This window comes from Carya illinoinensis, chromosome 10, assembly GCF_018687715.1.
Source record: "Carya illinoinensis cultivar Pawnee chromosome 10, C.illinoinensisPawnee_v1, whole genome shotgun sequence".
In the NCBI taxonomy this organism is placed as follows: domain Eukaryota; kingdom Viridiplantae; phylum Streptophyta; class Magnoliopsida; order Fagales; family Juglandaceae; genus Carya; species Carya illinoinensis.
Window position 1 is genome coordinate 8442424 of NC_056761.1, and position 23394 is coordinate 8465817.

At 34.8% G+C, this 23394-nt stretch overlaps 3 protein-coding genes across 6 annotated transcripts; 2 read left to right on the forward strand and 1 right to left on the reverse strand.

Annotated features, from left to right (window-relative positions):
- Positions 1-1627: 1627 nt before the first annotated feature.
- Positions 1628-8033, forward strand: LOC122279238 (tobamovirus multiplication protein 1). Of its 3 annotated transcripts, none has more exons than XM_043089700.1 (12): positions 1628-1853; positions 1981-2172; positions 2852-2942; positions 3035-3087; positions 3645-3737; positions 3873-3944; positions 4541-4613; positions 4781-4826; positions 4980-5043; positions 6073-6126; positions 7335-7412; positions 7548-8033. In XM_043089700.1, exons 2-12 carry the CDS (start codon positions 2020-2022, stop codon positions 7638-7640), a joined length of 870 nt encoding a protein of 289 aa, XP_042945634.1. In that variant the 5' UTR covers positions 1628-1853; positions 1981-2019; the 3' UTR covers positions 7641-8033. The 3 variants fall into 3 exon arrangements, with proteins under 3 accessions (XP_042945634.1, XP_042945635.1, XP_042945636.1); XM_043089701.1 differs by having other exon boundaries at positions 1984-2172; XM_043089702.1 differs by lacking the exons at positions 1628-1853; positions 6073-6126 and having other exon boundaries at positions 1883-2172.
- Positions 8034-8764: 731 nt separating this feature from the next.
- LOC122279239 (derlin-2.2-like) lies at positions 8765-12236 on the reverse strand. 2 transcript variants are annotated; one of them, XM_043089704.1, is made up of 6 exons: positions 11879-12236; positions 11363-11502; positions 10291-10505; positions 9944-10027; positions 9676-9729; positions 8765-9274 (listed from the first exon to the last, which is right to left on the reverse strand). In XM_043089704.1, the coding sequence occupies exons 2-6, from the start codon at positions 11448-11450 to the stop codon at positions 9092-9094; spliced, it is 624 nt and encodes a 207-aa protein (XP_042945638.1). In that variant the 5' UTR covers positions 11451-11502; positions 11879-12236; the 3' UTR covers positions 8765-9091. The 2 variants fall into 2 exon arrangements, with proteins under 2 accessions (XP_042945638.1, XP_042945637.1); XM_043089703.1 differs by having other exon boundaries at positions 11403-11502; positions 11879-12209.
- Positions 12237-14116: 1880 nt separating this feature from the next.
- Positions 14117-21438, forward strand: LOC122279047 (polyadenylate-binding protein RBP45-like). Its single transcript, XM_043089352.1, has 6 exons — positions 14117-14483; positions 15011-15482; positions 20365-20420; positions 20498-20628; positions 20749-20848; positions 20973-21438. Exons 1-6 carry the CDS (start codon positions 14211-14213, stop codon positions 21153-21155), a joined length of 1215 nt encoding a protein of 404 aa, XP_042945286.1. The 5' UTR covers positions 14117-14210; the 3' UTR covers positions 21156-21438.
- The last annotated feature ends 1956 nt before the right edge of the window (positions 21439-23394 follow it).

The following is a 23394-nucleotide window of genomic DNA, read 5'->3' on the forward strand; positions in this document are numbered from 1 at the left end:
TATCTATCATTATTGAAGTAAGTATCAAAGTTATCATAAGTACATAGTACTACCCCATAGAGAGTTACAGGTTAACAATCACCTTTAATTATAAAACACGTCCTTTGCAATATAGGTCTTTTGTAATAAAATAGATCCCATTTAAAAAATTATACTTTTTCATGATAAAATCTAATCTTTTACAAAAAAAAAAAGATATAAAATTTATATATTTGAATCTTATACAAATTATTATTATTTATATAGATTTTTGCTAAACGACATTCACTATATTGGAAGGGACTTGGGAGAAACTTCGTGTCGCACAACACCAATAATCCTACTGAGAGAGTCCAGCAGAAGTACCAAGTTGTCGGTGGACCCAATTGGACGGAATGGGTCCACATATACTATTAACGGATACTATTAACCCCATGCTCCATCTAATCAAATCTATTTGCCGCCTAACCAAAAAATATCTGTTTTTCTGTTTGCCACCTAACAATATAATTACGTTAAGAAATGTGGTTAAGATACCAAAATATATATATATATATATATAAATTTATAAATTAATGTGTTTAATAGTATCTGTTAAATTTATTTTATAATAAAAATAATTTTATAATTTGACGTATAATATTAAATTACATTAATTTATAAATTTATTTTATTTAATTCCTTTATATCTAAAATATTTTCCTTACTTGAATCACTCTCACCAAAAATAAACTCAACTCCTAACTCCATTATATTTTATTTCAGTAAATATTTAGAAAAAAAAAATAAAAAAAATAAGTATTTCTCATTAATATTATGTCGCATTAATGGATATGATTTAAGATAGCATATTCCAAATATTAATATTTTTCTTTAATTTAAAGCAAATAACATCATGTTTTTATAATATGGAAATTAATATAAGATGGGTATTGTTGGCATTTGCATCTTTTAAAACATGTAGTGAACATGGCAATGCAGATTATTAAGATGCAACATAAATTTATTTTAAATATAAAATTAAATGAACGTTAGTTTTATAAAATTAAAATTTATTTATATTAAAGTGATATTATTGCATTAATTGATTGTAAAATAGGTCGTAAGAATATTATTACCTTATTTATTTTAATTTATTTTATTATATTTTCTAATTGTTGTTAGTTTTTAATTTTAAAATTAATTTTTAATTTTTTAAGATTATTTTATTACCTTGAGTATTCCTCTAAAAATACATCGTATTGATTCAATGCAAAAATTATATGTTATTGTTAGGATTAATTTAGTTACACAAAATCAAATTATTTAATTTTATTTTATATAATGATTTTAATTTTTTTAAAAAAATTTTTACATAAAAGATAATAAATAATTTATTTTTTTAATTATAAAATAAAAATTATATTAAAAAAATTATTTTAATAATATTTTATTTAATTTTTAATATTTGTTTAATCTCGTCTCATTGTAACCACACGAGACCTTATGTTAAAGTTGTTTATTTATAGTAATAAATCTCCTCCATTTAGAATAAAATAAATATTAAAAAAAATCTATCCGAAAAGACAAAGCAAACGTGCACTCCGATCACCAATGCACCATATACGGAAGATGGAGCTAGCCTTTGCCAAAAAAGTACAGCCGGAAGAAGCATCGTTCAAGAAGTACAAAAAAAAGGAGGGGAGTGTGTAAAGGAGAGCGTTTAGAAGTAAAGGGCGTGGGGGGAACTGTAGACGTAGCAGCAGCCTTACCATGTAAATGTAAAGCTACCACCACTCGACCTTCTCGTCTCATCCGTGGAACCTTAGGTGGGAGCGACCAAACAACAAAATCCCCCCAAAACCAAAGGCCCCACGTCTCTCTCTGACTGTCTGGTATAACTTTCCCTCCCCTCTCTGTCTGCCGCTTTGATTTTGTGTTTATTTCTGCCCCTCAGCAGTTTTTGGCTCTCTTTTTTTCGAGGGCTTCTCTCTCAAACTGGTGTTTGACCTTTCCGTGTAGAAGAAGCTCGTTCGGAGGAGCTTGACGAGCTAGAGAAGAATGACGAGAATGCCGCTGGGCTTGAGGCCCGTGGAGGACCTGGGAGCTCTCTTTCCCGAATGGTGGGACAAGATTAACGACTCCACTCGGTGGCAGGACGGGATCTTCTACACTCTCTGTGCTGCATACGCCCTCGTCTCCTCCGTTGCTCTGGTCCCCCTTCCTCCCTTTTCTCTTTCTTTCCCTCTCTCTTGAACTAACTCCATATATGTATGTGAATTTATAGTATCCATTTTATTCTTCTCTGTGATTCAATTCTTGGTAACTTAATATCTAGATTCGTTTGCTTTAGGAATATTTATCTGATTTAAATGACTTATTTTTCTCCTTTCTTATTTTTTTCTTTCTTGTGGGTTTGGGATGGACAAAATGATGGATGAACTGTTATAAATGTCTGCTTTGTTTCATTGACCCGCTTAAGGATCATTAGAAGTTGAGTGTTTGAGATAGTGACGTTATTGATGGGCTGCTAGCTGTGCAGAAAGTAGTTGCATCAAGCACCTAGTTGTGGGATTCCTAAATTTTCCAACTTTATTGAGTTTATTATTGGACAAATAATCCTTTTTGTTAATATTTTAACATATTTTGTTGAATAACTTCATTTTCCATAAAGTTTGTGATTATTATTCTGAATAGGTATTGTTGGCATGTTATTTAGTTCTTAACTTATCTTGAGTTTTTGTTCAGGTTATGCCCTATTCTCGATTATTTGGACTCCAATTGATTAGTTAGAGGAAAAATATGCTTCATTTTATCCTGGAAAGATCAGAAAACTTGTTTGAAGTATTTAGGGGAATATCTGAAGTTGTGTATCTGTGTTCTTGATCTGCAGATTCAATTGGTAAGGATTGAGTTGAGAGTGCCTGAATATGGTTGGACAACACAGAAAGTTTTCCATCTTATGAACTTCATTGTAAATGGAGGTAATATTTCTGGGCTGGTGATGCTGGAATCGTTGATATACTTTATCATTTGGATATTATTTCATTATTTGGTTTCTTTTCTTATGTTGCAGTACGTGCAGTTGTATTTGGATTTCACAAGCAAGTATTTGTATTGCACCCAAAGGTTGGTTTGTTGAAGTTTCGAGAAATGCCATTGTGGAGCTCAAAAAACTTTAACCTAACAATCTAATGCGATGTAACACTTACATTGATTTTGAGTTTGTACAGTAACAGTTCCAGGATATGAATGATCTGCAAATTTTTCTTATTTTGGTCAGACATGGTGTCACTTCACATAGTTTCTAAAAAGTATCAAACAATGGTAGAGGAAATTACTAAACTCAGCTCCACTCTTGGGCTTAGTTAAAAGATACAAGCATGTTCGTTTACCTTTTTATTTTCAGAAATATAAAGTTTAGGACATTTTTCTTAGAAGCTCAACCTCCTTCATGGTCAAAAGTTGCCTAGTTTCAACTGAAATGTTCTGTCAGAACAACTCAGCTCAACATCGATTTCTTCTCAAAAGATTCCATGATATAATGTAAACTGTACAATTTGCTTGCTTTGCTGGGTGGGAGCTTAGATATAAAAGGAAAAAAATGAGACTAGTTGGAGTAAATAATGTTCTCTCCAAGCATCAAGTATAGTGTACTGACATAGAGCTGATGTATGTTGAACCAGGTTCTAGTTTTGGTCTTACTGGATCTTCCAGGTCTTCTATTTTTCTCTACATACACACTCCTTGTCCTTTTTTGGGCAGAGATATATCACCAGGCAAGTAAATGTTCCTCTCTCTGTTGCAAAAAGGGATTTCTGTTATCAGAATATAAGGCCAGTTTTACACTCCAATGAGGTGTAGAACTTTGTGGGTGTGGGGAAATATTAACCTTTTTGGTACCAAATGGACAGGCAAGAAGTTTACCGACCGATAAGCTCAAGATTGTTTATATTTCAGTTAATGCTGGAGTGTATTTTATACAGGTATGATCAATCGCTCACTTTATGATGCTGCATGAGTTGCATCATAGATGTACCAATTAGCTCACAGATATCTGGAATCTGCTGCAGAAATATAATCTTCTAAGAATATCCTTTTGTTTTATCTAAAAAAAAAAAAAAAAGAATATCATTTTGGTTATGGCATGTTTAATTGCATGTGGTTCCATCATGACAGCCATTTTTTTTTCTTTTTTGTTCTTGTATCTGTCATTTCTTCTTCTCCTCTTCCTCCTTTTTCTCTGTCAGTTTTTTTCTCCCTTTTGATTGCATGGTTTTTTCCTTTTATATTTTCTTCTGATAAAAGGATTCATTTTGTGCTCTATGGGTCTACACAAACATCTTGCTAATGAAGCCTATGCTATGTCGAACATGGGCAGACTACCCCCGAACTTCCAATGATTCCTGCTCTTTTAATTTCTTTCATTTCATATAACATTCCCATATGCCATACCTCTTATTTCATTTTCGGGATGCATGCCATTGTAGCAAAAACAGCCCCAACCAAGCTCCTAAGGGTCACTTCAGATATTTTACTTGATTTTAAAAAGAATCTGACCAAAGTGAGGCTTTGGCATCAGGTTTGCATCTGGATATACCTTTGGATTGATAACAACAGCGTTGTCGAATGCATTGGAAAGATATTTGTTGCAGGTTAGGCCTTGTGTCCAACTATGCTGCAACTTTCACAAGTTCTATTTTCCTACAGATTAACACCTCATTTGCCTCCTAAATATACATGTCGTACATTTTAGGTATTGCTTCTTCCATTTGATCAGCTGTGCTTATTTTATCACTTATTATTATTATTTTTTTTCCAGCGGTATCAATTATAGCTGCATTGGGTTTCTTGCTATATGGAGGAAGGTGAGAGTTCACTGTTCAGCATCATGCTGATCTTTTCAGTATTTTCTGTTCAGTGCATGTGACCTTTATCAATTATTGGTACCTGTTGGTGTCTGTCTTTGGGGCTTTATATCTGCATTTTTGCTGTTGTATTGACATACAAAATGCTTATAGGTTATTTTTCATGTTGAGACGCTTTCCAATCGAATCAAAAGGGAGAAGAAAGAAGCTTCATGAGGTAGGGTGCCTCCGCAGTTCACACTAGTTGTCTAATGGACTGTGAAAATGATTAACAGATTTGTTACTTCACTTCTTCTTTGGGTATTATGTTTGTATGTCAAATATCTTATTGGCATGTTTTGGGGTAACTGAACGTAACCAATTTCCATGTACATGGGGTGACAATCATATACTTTTAGATCTAATATGAAACAGTGCTCGATATTTTTTGTATAACTTGATTGAATTTGAGTAAACGTGACAGAATATGATTCCAATTTATATATGTATATTTAGTAGTTTACAGTGGGATCAGCGATAAGAAGTGTTCTAGTTCAAATCCTTTTTTTTCTTTTGAAAAGTAACCAAAATAACATTAAAAGTGCAATTATGACAGTGAAGTACACAGGAAGATCAATCAGTATTAATTCACTAATCTACACTACTGTACCGTTTGAAGAACCTCTGCCCCTATTATCGTCCATTTAGAAGATATTTGATCACTTAGGTGGTTGCAAGTTTGAAACAACCCCAATTGGACCACTTTATATGCAAATTGTTTTGTGTGCCCCTTTGTATATTTAATGTTTTGGTTTATAATAGGCTATAGCTATGCATTGTATCAATTATTCTACTCAGAAATTGAGACTATTAGATCTATTCATTGGTTGATATACATTTATATGTATGTATGTATGAATATATGTTTAGTAGTTCAGATGCATAAAAATGACTAACACATATTTCATTATAATGAAACACGACTTCTTGTGAGTTTTTCTTAATTGACCTTTCTTGTCACTATAGTCAGTGGTATATTGCTTTTTTATCAAAGTTGAATGATAAATAATTGAATTATCTGGTTGGGTGGTGTTTTGTCTGGTTGTCCTTGCCTCCAAAGTAGATCCTTTTAAGTTTCTACTATGTAACTACTTATCTAAAACAAGTTTCTACTATGTAACTCCCCCTAGCAAAAAAAAAAAAAAAAGTATTTCAATTTGAACTAGATTTTATTAACATAAATTGTGCCCCTTTTTTGTTATTGCAGGTTGGATCTGTTACAGCCATATGTTTCACTTGCTTTCTTATAAGATGCTTTGTTGTAAGTATCAAAAAAATTTTTTGCACTTCTTTTCTTTAGGACTTCAGAATACATGAAATTGTAGTGCTATGGAAAACGACAACTCTTTCTGCCTGTCTCATGCACCACAGTGTACATCAGTGGACCTGTTATTATTTAAATCTTGTTCTGGTTCTAACCCCTAGTGGTTGACCCAAGTGGTAAAGGCTTTGGGCTTGGGGGTTTCCTCCCCCCAGGTCTAAGATTCAAATCCCTTTGGGTGCAAACAATCTCTATAGGCCATCGGGTTACGGGATTTTCTCCTTGAATTACTCGAGATGCACTTGTGGGAAACTCCTTGCTGAGAGCCTGTGCACCCTTGGGATTAGTTCGGATGTTATTCATGGACATCCGGTGCCACTCAAAAAAAAAAAATCTTGTTCTGGTTCTAAATCCAAAGAGTTGCAATGGTTATTTTTATCAAAAAAAAAAAAAAAAGAGTTGAAATTTCAAACTGACTGTATAAGAAATTATTTTTATGAACTGGCGTGCTGCATTAGATATTTTTGAAACAGTGCAATTTTTTCTGCAAATCTCAAAACCTAGTTTCATCTACTTTATTTGTTCCTATTGCGTTTCTACAGACACTAGTAGCTTCTCTTTCTTGATTTGATGTGATATCGATGAGACCAACTTTCAATTTTGTTCGTAATAATTGGAAATTGAAATCTTATTTCGTAATTTCTAAAGCATTTTATATGAGGATGTTGAGATGGATTAAATAAATGAAATGTATTAATTGGTAATGGATGCATCTAGGCGCAGCAAAATAGTAGCATCATTCGACTTAGAAACTAAGAGTTAACTTTTATTTATTTTGCAAAACCTTAATAAGATGGCATGTGTATTTACAATTTTAGGTCACGAGCATGTAACATCTGGCTTTGATTAAGCCTGTAGGATGAGCTGAAGTTACATTTTACTGTTGATTTTCCAGGTTCAATTTGAAATTGACTAGATAATATAGTAGGATGTGAGTGTAAGGATAGCTAGCTGATCTAGACTGTTCATCGTATCAGCTCCTGAAACTTCATCTAGGCACAAATGAACTTGGGACATTTCTCCATTGTAATTGTTTGTTTTAATGAAATGAGGACAATTATAAGATTATAAAGTTGTTTACATATGTTTTGTACCCGTTGTTGCTATCTTAAGTATAAATGTGCTTCTAACTTCAATAAAAAATGCAGGTTGTTTTATCTGCATTTGATTCAGATGCATCACTTGATGTCTTGGATCATCCCGTTTTGAACTTGATCTACTACATGGTAGTCAGCAAGCTTGTTATTTTGATAACCTTTGCCTTTTTCATCTCTCTCTCTCTCTCTCTCTCTCTCTCTCTCTCTCTCTCTCTCTCTCTCTCTCTCTTCTATCTAAATTTGGAAATTTTGTGGTTCAAACAGTTGGTCGAAATCCTCCCTTCGGCTCTAGTCCTCTACATCCTGCGGAAGTTGCCTCCCAAGAGAATATCAGCTCAATATCATCCCATCCGTTGATAACGGTGCATGATCTTGGATCTCGGTGTTCATTTGCCCCATCAAAAATGATTTTTCTTATTGAGTTAGTTCCTACAAGAGTTGAGCAGTAGAAGGAGAGCCAAGAAAATGAAAAATCCAGATGTTTAGTATTCTGGTATGGCTCATGATGCCGGCAATTCTTTTTTCTTTTTTCCTTGTATATTACAAAGCTTTTTCCCCTTTTCTGGAGGGGAATCATTTCTTCAATTCTCCTTGGGTCGTGAATTCAAGAACCGGATATGTGATATTTTGGTCCCATTTAGTTTTTGGAGTTTTGATGCTGTAGGTCTCAATTTAGTATGTGGTTGGCCTTCAAATCTCATGGTGTCTGCCGAACAATTTTTTATAAGTATATATTAATTTGTCTCCCTATATTACATTCCACATTATTTATGTACAGGTAGGGAAGCCACCTCCGCTTGCCCCAAAAAGTTCAAATTATACTGTTGAGTTGAGCAGTGGAGGTGGAGGTGGACGTGTCCGTGCACTCCATCAATGAAGCCCTCTTAAAAATTTGTATTTTGGATCAAATCTGAGTTTCTGAGATCAAACTTATTATATATACTCAAGATTGATTAGAATTTGTACCCTAAATCACATGTTCCCAGCATGTAAGATGTATAAAAGGAGCCAAATGCCCAAAAAGAATTGGAATATCTGAACTATTCAAATCAACAAGCTCCCACCCCATCCCCCAAAAATGGAAACGCACAACTTCCATCGGTGAAATGTAACCCCTCGTCTCTGCCCTCTTCCCATTCTGCGAGGGAGTGTGTAGTGTTGTACGCTAGTACCCATTGTTCACCTACTGGGAAAATGTGCCACAGATGGATCTATCACATTGTTTAATCCTTGGTGCCTAGTCTACGGGTGGTGAGGGGGAAAAAATTTGAGAATTCTTGATCACAGCGACCTCATAATGGTTGATGTATCGCGTTTTGAATGATTTTTTTTTTTATTATTATTCAAATAGTTGATTAATAAAATTACTTAAAATGTGTCACATTAATTACTATAATTGAAAAGGATAATTGTTAAAAGAAAAAAGGTTGTAAGTTTATTCTTTGACTATTTATCTTCAGGAGCAGACTGTAGAAGAACAATAACCAGAAGCCGAATTAATACTTTTCCCGTCTTTATTGAACAAATTAACCAGAAATGAAGCCCAGACTTCCAGAAAAAGAGATGGAAACAGCATGACAAATCAAAACAGGCAACAGAAACAAGAAAATTTTCTGTAATTTTGGCTAAAACCTTTTATGGTATGTTTGCTAAACCTTAAATTCAACAAATGCAAAAAAGCAATTAGCATGTCAGTGTATACTTCAATATATTACAGAGGCCACCATCTATCTTCTAATTGATGCTTGCCGTTTCCAATGCCAGATCAGTAACCTGAGGTCTAGCCACCATAAACTTAGCAATCATATTCAACCTTGGAGGACATCATCTGCAGGTGGTGGAGCAAATTGCACATTTGCAGGCCGTGCCACAACAACATACTCATCTGCAAATAGAGCTTTAATAAATGATGGAGTTCTTAAAGGCCGGCGATCTGTCATTCGTGGATACACATCTTCAAGAAAATAGTAGGCATGGCCAGCAATCATTCCCTGAAAAAGGAAAAAGAAAAAAAGTTCAACATAGAAAGGCCAGAAGGGGGGAGGGAGTTTAAAGGATGCATATAAAGGGGTGACAAATGGAGTCTATATATTAACCAAAGATAATATGCGAAGCAACATATCACACCCTCTGGGTTTTTTCATCCTTACAAAATTGGCTCCAAATCATCCACCTACGGATTATAGTGATTTTAGGCAAGGTCCCAGCAGGCGTCTAATTCTCTACTAAGGTCTAGGCTTCTCCCATTATGAAAGCGATGCATTAGGAGAAAATAAAATTATAGAGGGAAACTAGACATCTAGCGGTTCATGCCAATGTTAAGGCAAGGCTTTGCTGCATTTTTAGAGTAGGCATATAAATTTGATAGTTCAGCTTCAGTGCAGATTCTCACCAGTAGATCCACCCATGCACTAGCACCAACAAGAACAGAGAATCCCAAAAGAACCTGCAGGAAAACAAGGAAAAAAGCATTACAAACTTAATTAGGTAGGAAAAGGTTAACTACAGTAAAGAACCTTATAATGAAATAGCCTATCTCAGATTAATTTCGAATAATGAATGAGCAACAAGATACATAGCATTGGAACCATTTTAATTATAAATTTCAGCACGATCCTAATTCAACAAGATAATGCGATCAGTTATCAAAGCATACTCACCCATGGTAGATAAGCCGCTGTGAAAGTAAAAAGGCCCAAGAAACTCATATGTATGAAAGGATTTTGCTTGCTCCACACATAGACCTGTAAAATAGGTAAGAGTGACAAGGCTATTTAAAAAAGTACAATCCCTTTGGCCTAATTGGAGACATGAATCACTAAACTTATCAAACAAGGAAGAAAGCTAATGAAAGCAAATGTCAATAATAACTTCCGTCCTACCATGACTGTTAGATAGCATTCCTATAAACAAAAGTTACTACTTAATAGTAATTCAGTAAGAGTAGCAACCATATGATTAAACAATTTTTTTGATAAATATGATAAACCAAATTAAAAGAACTAACCATCATGAATGTCAATGAATTGCTAAGGAATATAATTTTTGCAAACGACTCTGACAAATAAGGTATAGTGCCCCCGATAAGAACAATTCCAGTTAAAACAGTGGCACCAAATAACAGCATGTAAAAGAAATCAGCTGTCCTTCCCCTGAATGAGTTCTCTTCAAGGAGCTTGCAGTATCGAGCAAGAAAGAACATATGAAACAAAAAGTCCAAGTCTGCAGTAACAAGTTATAAATCACGTTAAAATGACAGAAATTGTTTATTACAAGGCCTCAATTGGATTTCAAACAACCAACCTACTGTTGGAAACAAACACATTAAAATAAATGCATCAGGACAATGTATAATCTGACTGCGACAAATTAATAGCATCACTGATTCATTGGACAGCAGAAAACATAAACAGATTATTGTGTTCAGAGAGATCATTAGAGAAAGTGGAGAGGGTGCCTGATGGCAGAAGCCCATCATGTCAAAATCTGCAGCAGTTTGATTACAATATGCTAAATCCTCAATTAAAACTTGAGCTGCCAATCCAGCTTCATCAAGTTAAAAACAATTACAACCCAGGCACATTGCCACTTTGCCTATAGATTCCCGCTTCAAGTTAAAAAAGTTTTACAAAATTTTCTTAAGGAGAACTTTAAAAGGAAGGAATTTTAAAGAACCAAGGGGAAAAAATCACCAAGACTGATCAAAATGACCAACTACATTCACCACATAATGCATCACAAGAGGATTGAATCAACCCACTGAGGCTATCAAATTGAAAACTTATCACTAATATCTAATTGAGAATTCACGTGTCTGTGGGCGTGTTCATTTGGAGATAATAAGAGATTGGCAGATGAGTACCCAATGCAGGCTTCTTACATTATCATATGGTTACGTGATTGGAGTTAAGTTGCTAAAAATAATTGCTCACAGACCACAGCCATGGCATTTACGGCAAACAAGTTCAACTAATAAACATTCTTTCAAGATTTCTTCTCTTGGATAGGATCTTGCAGCTTCATCGTCGTCAAATAAAATAGTATGAAAACCTAAACTGAAAACAATATAATTTAATTACCGAGAATAAACATTGAAAGATTGAAGCTGAAAAGAGTTACCCATCTTCCGGAAGTACAAGAAATTGGTGATGAGACGCCAGAACTCATATTGCTTGACCACTAGCACTGGATTCAAGTACAGCTTATATGGTGATATTATCTGCAAGATTTTAAAACAAAACCCAACTAAAAACTCAGAAGGAAAAGCCAAAACTTCCCGGAATTGAAAAAAGATTCAATTAAAACAACATAAACAATCAAACCCAGTAGCATTATAAAATGGATAGGTATCAATTACACATCTTCTAGTTAATCATTCAGATCATCCAAGAGGTTCCGGAATAAAAAATTTGCCACAACCCAATTGAGAAGCAAGGAGTAGAACCAAAAATTTCATGATTTTGAATAAACCCAGAACCAAGCCATACAACCCATCAGCCCAAGAGAAAACCGAAAAAGTCCTATACGAGAGAGAGAGAGAGAGAGAGAGAGAGAGAGAGAGAGAGAGAGAGAGAGAGAGAGAGAGAGAGATATACGTCGAGGGAGCAACCGACGGTGGTGACAATAACGGCTGTGAGATACGAGCGGGTGATGACAGGCATCTGCTTATACCATTCCTCGACTGCCTGAGCCATTCTAATCCCCCACTCCCAATTTCTGATCAAAATTTTCACGACGAAATGTTCTGAGATTACCAATATAATGCAATAAATAATCCGGAAATCAGGAGCTTTTTGGGTTTGGGAATATGGAAACACGGAGAGAAAGAGGACGAAGGGGAGAGAGGAGCGCCTGGGAACATAAAGGACTACTCTGTGTCTTGGATCGTTGGATTTATCTGTGATGACAAGAGGAGGCGAATCAGCGAATGCGTGTTAAGCACGTACCAATCAACTGCTTTGTTAAAACAATTGATCCGAGACTGAGATTCCGAGGCCTGAAATTCGCCAGCTATCAGACGGCCGATTGAAGGGGAGAGAACGGGCCGATGTGGACGGCACTTTTATGGCCCACATGTGGATATTCTCCCGAGTTTGAATTAGAGTCAAAATTTGAAAATCTGACTCAAATTCCGATTCCGCTTTAATGTTGGAGTTAAGAATTTTTTTTTTTGAGAAGTCATATTATATATATTTTATAAAAATATATGTATTTTTTAATATATTAATCATATATAAATATAATAACATGTAATAATGATATATAAATATCAAAATATATAATAACATGTAATATTGTAATACTAATATATAATAACATGTAACACTAATAGATAAACACTAATACATAAATTTATAATAATATGTAATACTAAAGTATAAAGTCTTGATGATATAAATTTTATATAATTATATCTAACAAAGTTATATAGTTAGTTAAACTCAAGTTATTATAATTTTTTCAGGCACAACTTGGAAGTTGAAATATTTGGAAGTTTGTAACATTTAATTTATTTTGGTTCATTTGTTGGGCATTTATAAGTTTATAATTTGGAAGTTTGTAATTTAATTTATTTTAGTGTATTTGGAAGTTTGTAATTTGTTGTTGTCGGAAACAATTTGGTTGGCACTTAGAAAATGTTAGATTTCTTATATTGCCAGAATGGAAACTTAGAAAATGTTTGTTGTAATAGTGATAAATAAATATTAATATGATGGATGTGGATGATAGGTGGTGGTGTGAATGTTTATTGTAGTGATTAGTTGGATGTGGGTGATGGATGATGAGAATACTTGTAACAACAAGATTTTCTTTTTATTTTTTATTTTTTATTTTTAATTTTTTAAAGCATACAAGCATGTTACTTGTTTTTAGTTAGTTGTATTTTTTGTTATAATCAAAAGTGAATTATTTTGTTTAGATTGTAATTTTTGAAAAAATTGAAATTTAAAAGTCCATGTAATTTTATTTTAATTTTTAAAAAATAAAGTAGGCCAAATATGAAATTAAAAAAAATAATAAAAAAAGAAGCTCAAAATCCGACTCCACTACGACTTGGTCAGTGCTTAGCTCTAGTATGATAGATATTCAAGTAGATTTTATAAGAAGAAATTTATATTTTGATATGATTTTATATAATAACAGTAAAAGTATATTTAATATATAATATATAATATCGTTAATTTATAAATTTATTTTAATATAATTTCTTTTTAACTAAAATATCTATCAAAAAAGTATAACAACCTCGTACTGACATTTTTTTCGTGAATAATATACAAAATAAGTAATATTATATATAGTTATGAATTGGATAAGTATTGTATATTTTTTTTAAAAAGAGTGAAATATATTATTAAAAATTTATTTTTCATGTAATTCTCATATTTATTATTTTTTTTTTAAATTACGTGGTACTTATATACTCTATAATGATAAATATAATTTTTTGTACAAAATATAAGATCTATAAATTCTCTATTTTTTTAAAAGAAATTTTATTCATCATTTTTACATCGCAAATAATTTTTAATTTTTTTTATTATTAAATATGCAGTATATAAATGATAAGTATAAAAACTTAATTAATTTAAAAAAATATATAATAAAAATAAATAAATAAATATAATACGAAATGATGACCATCAAAATAGTCTGCCGAAGTGAATCCAGTTGATCTGACCCGAATAATCTGAAACGGGTTGCCGCTACTGGGCCTAGGACACTGCCCAAGTGACGATCTTCTTCAAGTTCAAAGCTCCAGAACAATCTACTCCGAGTCCGCCACGCGAACAGATCACCTTCCTTTTTTTAATATAAAAATAATAATCTTAAATAACTGATCCATCTATCCCGCACAATCACACCTTTCCTCTCCCTAGGGTTAGGTTCAGAACAAAACGCACCGCACCGCCTCTCGCTGCCGAAATGATGCAACCTGCTCCGACAGGCGTGGCTCCGCCAACAATGCCCCATCAACCACAGCAATACCCTCCACCGCAACAACAATCACCATACATGATGATGCCGCCACCGGCTGCTCAGGCACCACCCCAGATGTGGCCGCCGCAGCAGGTCCAGCCACAGCCCCAGCATCCCCAGCCTACCAGCGCCGAAGAGGTCCGCACCCTCTGGATCGGGGACCTCCAGTACTGGATGGACGAGAACTATCTCTTCACTTGTTTCGCTCAGTCCGGCGAGGTACAAGCTACAACTTTTACCCTTCCCAGTCAACCTTCATGTTTTCATGTTTATATATTATCATTCTTTCGGGTTTTTAAGTTCTACGATTGCCGTGCATCCTAGTGTTTTCCTTTTAAGTGTTTAATCTGTTGCCTCAACGGCTCTTTGTGGTATAATTTGGATCCCGTCGAATTTTTCTTATTTTTTGGTAGTAAAACATTGTTTTATTGTGCAATTTTCCTGGGGTGGTGTTGTGTCTTATTGGCATGTTTTCGGTGTGTAAAAAAGGTTGGCCTTTTTCTTTCTACTCTCTGAATATACGGTTACCAAGCCTTTTGCGTATTCTATCAATAAGATATTTTCAAATACTCATAAAAATAAATATGGTGAACTTGGAAAATTATTGTTCACGCATCAGGAGTGTTATATCTTCATTGTTCAAATTGTAACTTGTAAGTCATGATGATACAAAAAGTTGAAGGTGAGAGGATTCCTGGATTTGTACTTTGTTTTTTTGTAATTATGAAAGATGCTTGTGCTTGCAGGTCATCTCGGTGAAAGTGATCCGTAATAAGCAGACTGGTCAGTCAGAGGGTTATGGCTTTGTTGAGTTTTCATCCCGTGCTGGGGCAGAGAGAGTGCTTCAAACGTATAATGGCACTATAATGCCAAATGGCGGGCAGAACTTCAGACTCAACTGGGCAACTTTTGGTTCGAGTGAGAGGCGATCAGATGATACTTCTGATTTCACGATATTTGTGGGTGATTTGGCTCCTGATGTTACTGATTACATGTTACAAGAGACCTTCAGGGCACGTTATCCATCAGTTAAGGGTGCAAAGGTTGTAATTGATAGGCTCACTGGTAGGACAAAAGGCTATGGCTTTGTTAGATTTGGAGATGAAGGTGAGCAATTGCGAGCTATGACGGAGATGAATGGAGTTCTTTGTTCTTCAAGGCCTATGCGAATTGGTCCGGCTACAAACAAAAATACTGTTGGAGGTCAGCAACCAAAAGGTACTTAAGACATGTAATGGTTTTATCTTGTTGGTTATTTTTTCAATGGCCTTAGCCTTAGGCTCTAAGTCTGTTCTGTTAAGAGAAAATCAATAATCAGATGATTTTGATGGCAATACTCTTGGCCAGTATTCGTTTGCTTTAAATGTTTGTCGGTAGTTTGTATCTGCTACATTCAAATGACGAGATTGAAATTTTCAATTGATTTTATGGTTTAGTTTGCTTCCTTTGGGTTTGCTAATTTTTCCATTGACATTATGGCTAAACATTGGTTAAGTTTGTTACCTTTCAGTTATGCACTTGAAGATATGCAGCACTTTCGAAAGTCATTTCCTTCCTGTACTCTCCTTTAAGATTTCGGCCCTGTAAATGCTATTAAACTCTTAAAACTTATATAGAACTCATGTTGTCTCAAAGCAGGGTGTCAAGAGGCTCTGTCATCTAGGGGCCTGGAACTGATTTCAGCTGAAATGGTTACCCCTATAGTGCATGGCCTCACTTAGGTCAGTTTCCCAGTTATGTCTTGCCCTTTATTTTTGTGTGGCATTTTAATGCTACATTTTCAAATTCAAGTTTCAGTTCATTCTTTTGGTTGAGCTTTCAGTCAAGTTTCATTTGTGATTCCTGGTTACTGAGAGATTTTACCAGTCCAATATCAATTCCCTTTTTTTGAGTGTTAACCCCTTCTGCGTGCTCTTAACATAATTTTTCCAGGATAATTACATCTTTAATTTCTCATGCCCAATTTCGTTGTGCCACTTACATTTTAGTTAGATTTATTTTTTCCTTTGTCTCCCCACAATGCTTAATTGAGATGAATGTTTCTAGATTTCAATCCATCAGAAAATATTTTCCAGGAGTGCAGCTGGAAAATCATTGGAATTGCCAGAAACTGCATGTTGCAGGCTGGTTTCTGTTTTGAATGCCCCCTTGTACTTAATTCTGTCATATTTATGGTTAAGTTCTGCTGTCACTTTGGCCTATCCATGTTTTCTTCAGATTGTTGCAATTGTTTTTATAATTGTTGTACTTTCATTTCCTCTTTCTCCATTGGGGTCATTCTAGTTAGATAAATTGCAGATCATTAGTCAGTAGCTTGCATCTCTTACCTCTGGAGGTAAATGGTAAGTTTCTTCATTGTTCTGTGGATCGCAATGTGTCAATGTTGACTCAGTAGTAGCTATTCTCCCCTCCCTCTCAAAAATTTGGCTAAAAGAAAAGCCTGTTATTATTTTAATTTGTTACTGGTTTTAATCATTTGGGATGGCTACAAGCATTGGCCACCTGTCTTTTGGCTTGGAATGTGGTTCTGCCAAACTAAGTAGATAGTATTTGTTTAAGGATGTCTGTAGGTATTAGAAGAATACACTTAAGTTCAGTGGGGTACATATTATGAAATAATTAATTCTCCTTAGTGGATGAAATGTTTTGGTTTGAGGAACAATGCTTGTGGGTATTGATTTTGAACCTGAATAAAAAAGTCAATACATCAGTATTGTCATATTTATTTCCTTTATTAATTATTATTAATCAAAAAGTCATACATGATTTTGGATGGTGTGATTGAGAAGATTGAGAGGGGTTATCTGGTTGGAAAAAGCTATATTTATGTAAAGGGGGTATAATTACTTCAATAAGGAGTACATTGTCTAATCTTCCTACATATTTCTTCTCATTTTCCTGTGGCGGCAGGGTTGGAAAATTGATTTGAGTGGATCTTTTGGAATTTTCTGTGGGGAGGTAATGCGAAAGAAAGAAAGTTTCACTTGGTTAGTTGGAAGAAGGTTTGTTCACCGGCTTCTTGTGGAGGATTGGGGGTGCAAAATTTGAAGCTCTTTAACAAAGCTCTTCTTGGAAAATGGCTGTGGAAGTATCATCTTGAGAGGGATGTGTTATGGAGAAATATTATTGATGCTAAATATGGTAGGATGTGGGGGAATTGTTTTCTAACAAAGTTAAGAGGAGCATATGGGGTGGGGTTGTGGAAGTCTATCCGGATGGGTTGGGGGGAATTTTTTTAAGTTTTCTAAATATTTCATTTCTCTTTTTCCTATGGTGGCAGGGGTGGCAAATAGAATTGAGTAGATCTTTCGGAATTTTCTGTTGGGAGGTAATGGGATGAAAAGAAAATTTAACTTGGTTAGTTGGAAGAAGGTTTATTCACCAGTTTCTTTTGGAGGATTGGGGGTGTGAAATTTGAGGCTCTTTAACAAAGCTCTTATTGGAAAATGGCTTTGGAGGTATCATCTGATGCGTTATGGAGAAATATTGTTGATGTCAAATATGGTAGGATGCTGGGGAATTGGTGTTCTAACGAAGTTAGAGGAGCATATGCGGTGGGGTTGTGGAAGTCTATCCAAATGGGTTGGGGGGAATTTGTTAATCATTTTAAAATATAAGGGGGGTGGGACAAGGATTAATTTTTGGCATGATATATGGTGTGGGGGTTCAGCTCTAAAGAATATTTATCCCTCCCTTTTTAGGATTGCTAGAGACCAAGACGCTGCAGTGGCTGATTCCTTTACTTTTTTAAATAATAATCTTCAGTTGAATGTCACTTTTATTAGAGCTGTGTGTGATTGGGAAGTGAATGTAATCTCTTATTTTTTTGGAAGATTATATGATGTGAAGATTGTTCAAAGAAGGGAGGATAGTCTGCGGTGGATTCATGCTGGAAATTCCATTAGATTCTTTTATTAGGCGATAAACTGTCTGTGTCAATAAATTCCCCTGGAAATGCATTTGGAGAAGTAAGAGCATTATCATTGGTGTAGCTAAAATTTTAGGCAAATTTTTGGATAAAATGTACCTTTTGCCTACCCATTCAAAATCTTAATCCCACATTGAATTAGGCATTTCACTTTCTATAATAATAAAATATTATTTTTTAATTTATCTAATTTTTTATCTACTCTATAATGTATATCTTTTATATCTATTTTAAAATAGCTTTTTATTTTAGCTTTTATAATTTTTAATAATCTGCACATCAAAGTACATAAAACTTATCCTACAATCATAAATTAATTTTACTGTCAAACACAATTTCCTTAAAATGTGTACAAAATTAATTTGAAACTTTTATTTAATGTACAGAAAAATGTACTGCAGTGACTACCAAATGTATTGTGCTTTATGTTGCTGTGCAAGAGGCAGAGCTCTGTGAGTGGATTTTTGTTGTGTGGCTAGAGCTGTGCAAGAGGAGAGAGGGATCTGTGTCAGTGTGGCTGTGCAAGAGAACAGAGAATATAAGATAAAATAATAGATGAATGAGCAACAGTAACCTTTCATATATAGAGAGTTACCGTAGAATTTACATGAGATGCATTTGTTTTAGCTCCTCCAATGCACACAATTTTAACTCTTTATTAGGCAAATTTTGCATTGCAAGGACAGATGCCCAAGCTGCTACGAATGCTCTGAAGTACCTGGTAAGGTGGCATTTTTCTGCTGGTTGTTGTCTCTTGGACAAATTGACCATGGATAATTTGAGAAAGCGTGGTTGATTTGTCACGGATTGGTGCTTCATGTGTAGGAAAGATGGTGAATCCGTTGACCATTTATTTCTTCATTGTGAGGTGGCTAAGGGGATGCTTGGGGAATGATATGAGATGAGATGAGAATTTTGTGAGTAGTAATAAGATGGTTTGTGAGATAGAAGTTTAAGTATTTGTTGGGTTTTGAGAAATGAGAGAGAAAAAATTGAATAAAAATATTATAAAGTTAAAATTTTGTTAGAATATAATTTTTAATATTATTTTTGTTTTGGGATTGAAAAAAGTTGAATTGTTTTTTATGTTTTGTTTGAAATTTTGGAAAAGTTGTAATGATTAGTTTGGAAGTGTTTGTATTTGAGTGATGTTTGGGAAGGAATTGAGATGGAGATGAGATGAGATGAATTATTTCCAAACAACCCCTAAGACTTTGTGGGATGAGATTTTTGGTAGGACAAGTATTGTTTGGGTGATGCCTAAGCAAATGGGGGATCTTTTTGCATGTTGGCAAGGTTTTAAGGGGAGACATTGTATTGTTGACATATGGAAGGTGAACTTAGGGAGTTTTTCTTTAGTGATTGTGTATTTGGGCTGAGGCTCTTGTAATGAATGGAGATAATCTTCATGATTTCCTTTTAGCCTTTCCTAATTCCTAGCTTGTATTTAGGTATTCTCTCTTGTATACTTCTTGTATACTTGGGCTATGCCTGATTACTTGGCAATAAAATTCTCTTATTAATTATAAAAAAAAATATTGTTAAATTTGTGTTTAATTACTTTTGGAGGAGTGTTACCTCCAGTGTACCTGGGCTATGCTCATCTTTATCTTAATAAAGCTTTCTATTACCTATCAAAAAAAAACTTTTGGAGGAGTGCCTACATAAAACTAGTGAGGGTGATGTCATTGATCCCTGCCATTGTATGGTAAGAATGGTGGTTGCTGCACATATAAAGAAAAAGAATGGTGGTTGCTGCCAAATTTTCCACGAGTTTACTTTCTAGGCACCTTCATGCTCATCTCCATCTCCATCTCCATCTTGCTTCTCTCTCCCCCCATTCTTTTCCCTGGGCTTCTCCAGCTTGTGTCTTCAATTGTTAGCTTGTTATCTGCAACTGCTGAATAATATTTTGTCAGCTGTTCTGCATCTTTGGTGGTTTCTGCCCATCATTATTGAAGCTTTGAAATATAGGAGTTAATTTAAATTGTCTTGCGAAGTCCTCTAATTGACTGGCAAGATTCATTAAGTTTATGAATGAAGACTTGTTAGTTTTTTTATTGAAAAAGAGGTAGCACTTTTTTATTATAAGAAAATAGGTAGCACATTTTCTGTTTACCGAATCACTTCCCTTTTTATTTCCTGTTATTTCATCTTTATACTTGTATGCAGCTTCATACCAGAATTCTCAAGGGGCCCAGAACGAGAATGATCCAAATAATACAACTGTGGGTATTTTATTTGTTCCCTGCATGAAGATCACTTTCTTCACAACATCTTTGTGACTTCACAACTTTCATTGCAGATATTTGTTGGCAATTTGGATCCTAATGTTACAGATGACCTTTTGAGACAAGTCTTCAGCCAATATGGGCAATTAGTGCATGTTAAGATACCGTCAGGCAAGCGGTGTGGCTTTGTTCAATTTGTTGACAGGCAAGTAAATTTGCCAGATATTTTTCCAGTGGTGTTCTTCAACCATACAGAACATTTTTTAAGTATGGGAAACTATACAATACATTTTCTTATTATGTTGTGTGTGTTGTGATGCATCAGAAGCTGTGCCGACGAAGCATTGAGGATGCTAAATGGAACTCAGTTGGGTGGACAAAACATAAGACTTTCTTGGGGTCGTAGTCCTTCGAACAAACAGACGGTATGTTGTACCTAACACTCTAAATTGCTTTGGCCGGGGGATGCTTGATGTTGTACCTAATACTCTAAATTGCTTTGGCCGGGATGCTTGCTTATATGTTTGAATGTATCTGACGAATTTACAGGGTATCTCTGCTGGTGTTCAGCCCCAGCCAGATCCAAACCAGTGGAATGGGGGATATTACGGATATGCATATGGACATGAAGGCTATGGTTATGCCCCTGCTCCCCAAGATCCTAATGTGTATGGATATTCCTATGGAAATTACCAGCAGCAGCCACCTCAGCAGCAAGCTGGGTATAGCTAAGAAGTTGGGCTTCTTCTGTGGCTACCTTTGTTTTCATATAATATTATATTTAATAAAATAAATTTGGCAGTGAGAACTGTTGGAAGCTACCTTGGACCTCTTTTCCTGTCTTGTTAATTGAGATGAATGTTTCTAGATTTCAATACATCAGAAAATATTTTCGAGGAGTGCAGCTGGAAAATCACTGGAATTGCTAGAAACTGCATGTTGCAGGCTGGTTTCTGTTTTGAACGCACCCTTGTACTTAATTCTGTCGTAATTATGGTTAAGAGTTCTGCTGTCACTTTGGCCTCTCCATGTTTTCTTCAGATTGTTGTGACTGTTCTTATTATTGTTGTACTTTCATTTCCTCTTTCTTCATTGGGGTCTTTCTAGTTAAGATAAATTGCAGATCATTAGTCAGTAGCTTGCATCTCTTACCTTTGGAGGTAAATGGTAAGTTCATTGTTCCGTGGATCGCAATGTGTCAATGTTGACTAGTGGTAGCTATTCTCCCCTCCCTCTCAAAAAATTGGCTAAAAGAAAAGCCTGTTATTTTTTTAGTTTGTTACCGATTTTAATCATTTGGGATGGATGGCTACAAGCATTGGCCACCTGTCTTTTGGCTTGGAACGTGGTTCCGCCAAACCAAGTAGATTGTATTTGTTCGTTTAAGAATGCCAAACTACCAGAACTGGCATCACTGTTAGCACAGGTGTGCAAAGTGCAAACTGTTAAAAACCATCATTTAGAGCATTTTCATTGAATTGGCCAATACAAATTTAAATTTTAACTAATATTACATAAGTTTGCATTTCTGTATTCCATTCAATCTTAATTTCTACATTGGATTATTCATTTATTTATTTTTGTATAATAATAAAATATTATTAATTTAATAATTTATTTTTGATTCTACCAATTAATTGTTAATAATAATTATATTTAATTAAATTAATATTAATACTTATCACATTTCTTAAATATTAATATTAATAATAAATTTCTTAATTACAAAAAACACCTACATATTTGGTGAGGGGTGAGAAATGAATATTATAGTATTTGGCTAAGTTACTATACACACATATTTGTTGATTTACTGTAATTAATGTCAGGTATTTTTTATTATTTATTATTTTATTATTATTTTTTATTATTATTCATTATTTTTCACTACTATTCAATATTCTATTATTACTTTTTCACTATTATTTTCAACACTTCTCAACAAAAAAAAAAAAAAAAAAAAAAAAAAGGGAAAAGTACACAAATATGCATTATGTTTTGCAATCTTCTTCAATCTGGTTTTTCTGAAGGTGCTAATTCTGACTTTTTGAGTACTCGAAAGGATGCAATGAAGAATGAAAAGCTGTCTCTGAAGTTCTAGTCCCAGAGACTACAGTATCATTTTCAGCCTGGACAAACAAATTTCGCGTTATAAATTTTATGCACTCTTGTTAGAATGTTGAATGCGAGAACGGTCGGTCATACAACTCAATACCTGCAGTTCAATCCTTTTCAGCTGTGCTTCTTCACCTCCATCAGACAACGGTATTGCTGCAACCAGAGCATCAAACTGCGAATGGAACAAGTGTCGGAATTTATAATAATCGGACCGAAAAATCACATGCGCATGGACAGAAAACAAGTACAACTAGACTCGAAAACCTTTATGTCATACGCCTCAGTTCGCCATATCCCGAGTCAGTTGCGAGAAAATCTTAAATGGTTTCCTGGAGGTAAATGCTGAAGTAGGCAAATGTGAACTAATTGATTTCCCGAAAGAATCTACAGGATGATAATACGCCATTCTAAGCTGCACAAAAACTTGATGGCTAAAAATCTGCATACCTGTTTAGTGGCCTTGACGAGCGCAACGATGAGAAGCCTGGGTTGTTCGAAGAAGTTGGGGGCGGCGTCGTCAGCGGGGTTCTACGGAATGTACTGAATATGTTAAAGTCTAGCGCTGCGATCGTATTCGCTTGTTCTTGTAATTGCGATTTTATGCCCATCTTCTTCCCTCAGAATCAATCAATCTTCAGATTTGCACACTGGCCGGCCGACCATTCCAGTTCAGTGGACAACAGCTCGGAGAGGGGACTTTTACTTTGCCAATGGACCGTTGCGGTTTGGACGGATTTCACACACAGCGTGACACGTTTAGTCCAAAAGATAGGAAGATCTTTATTTTTCCAACGTCACAGTTTCGCATTATTAGATCGTTCATGGCGAGACTGGGAGTTGGAATCGAACCCAG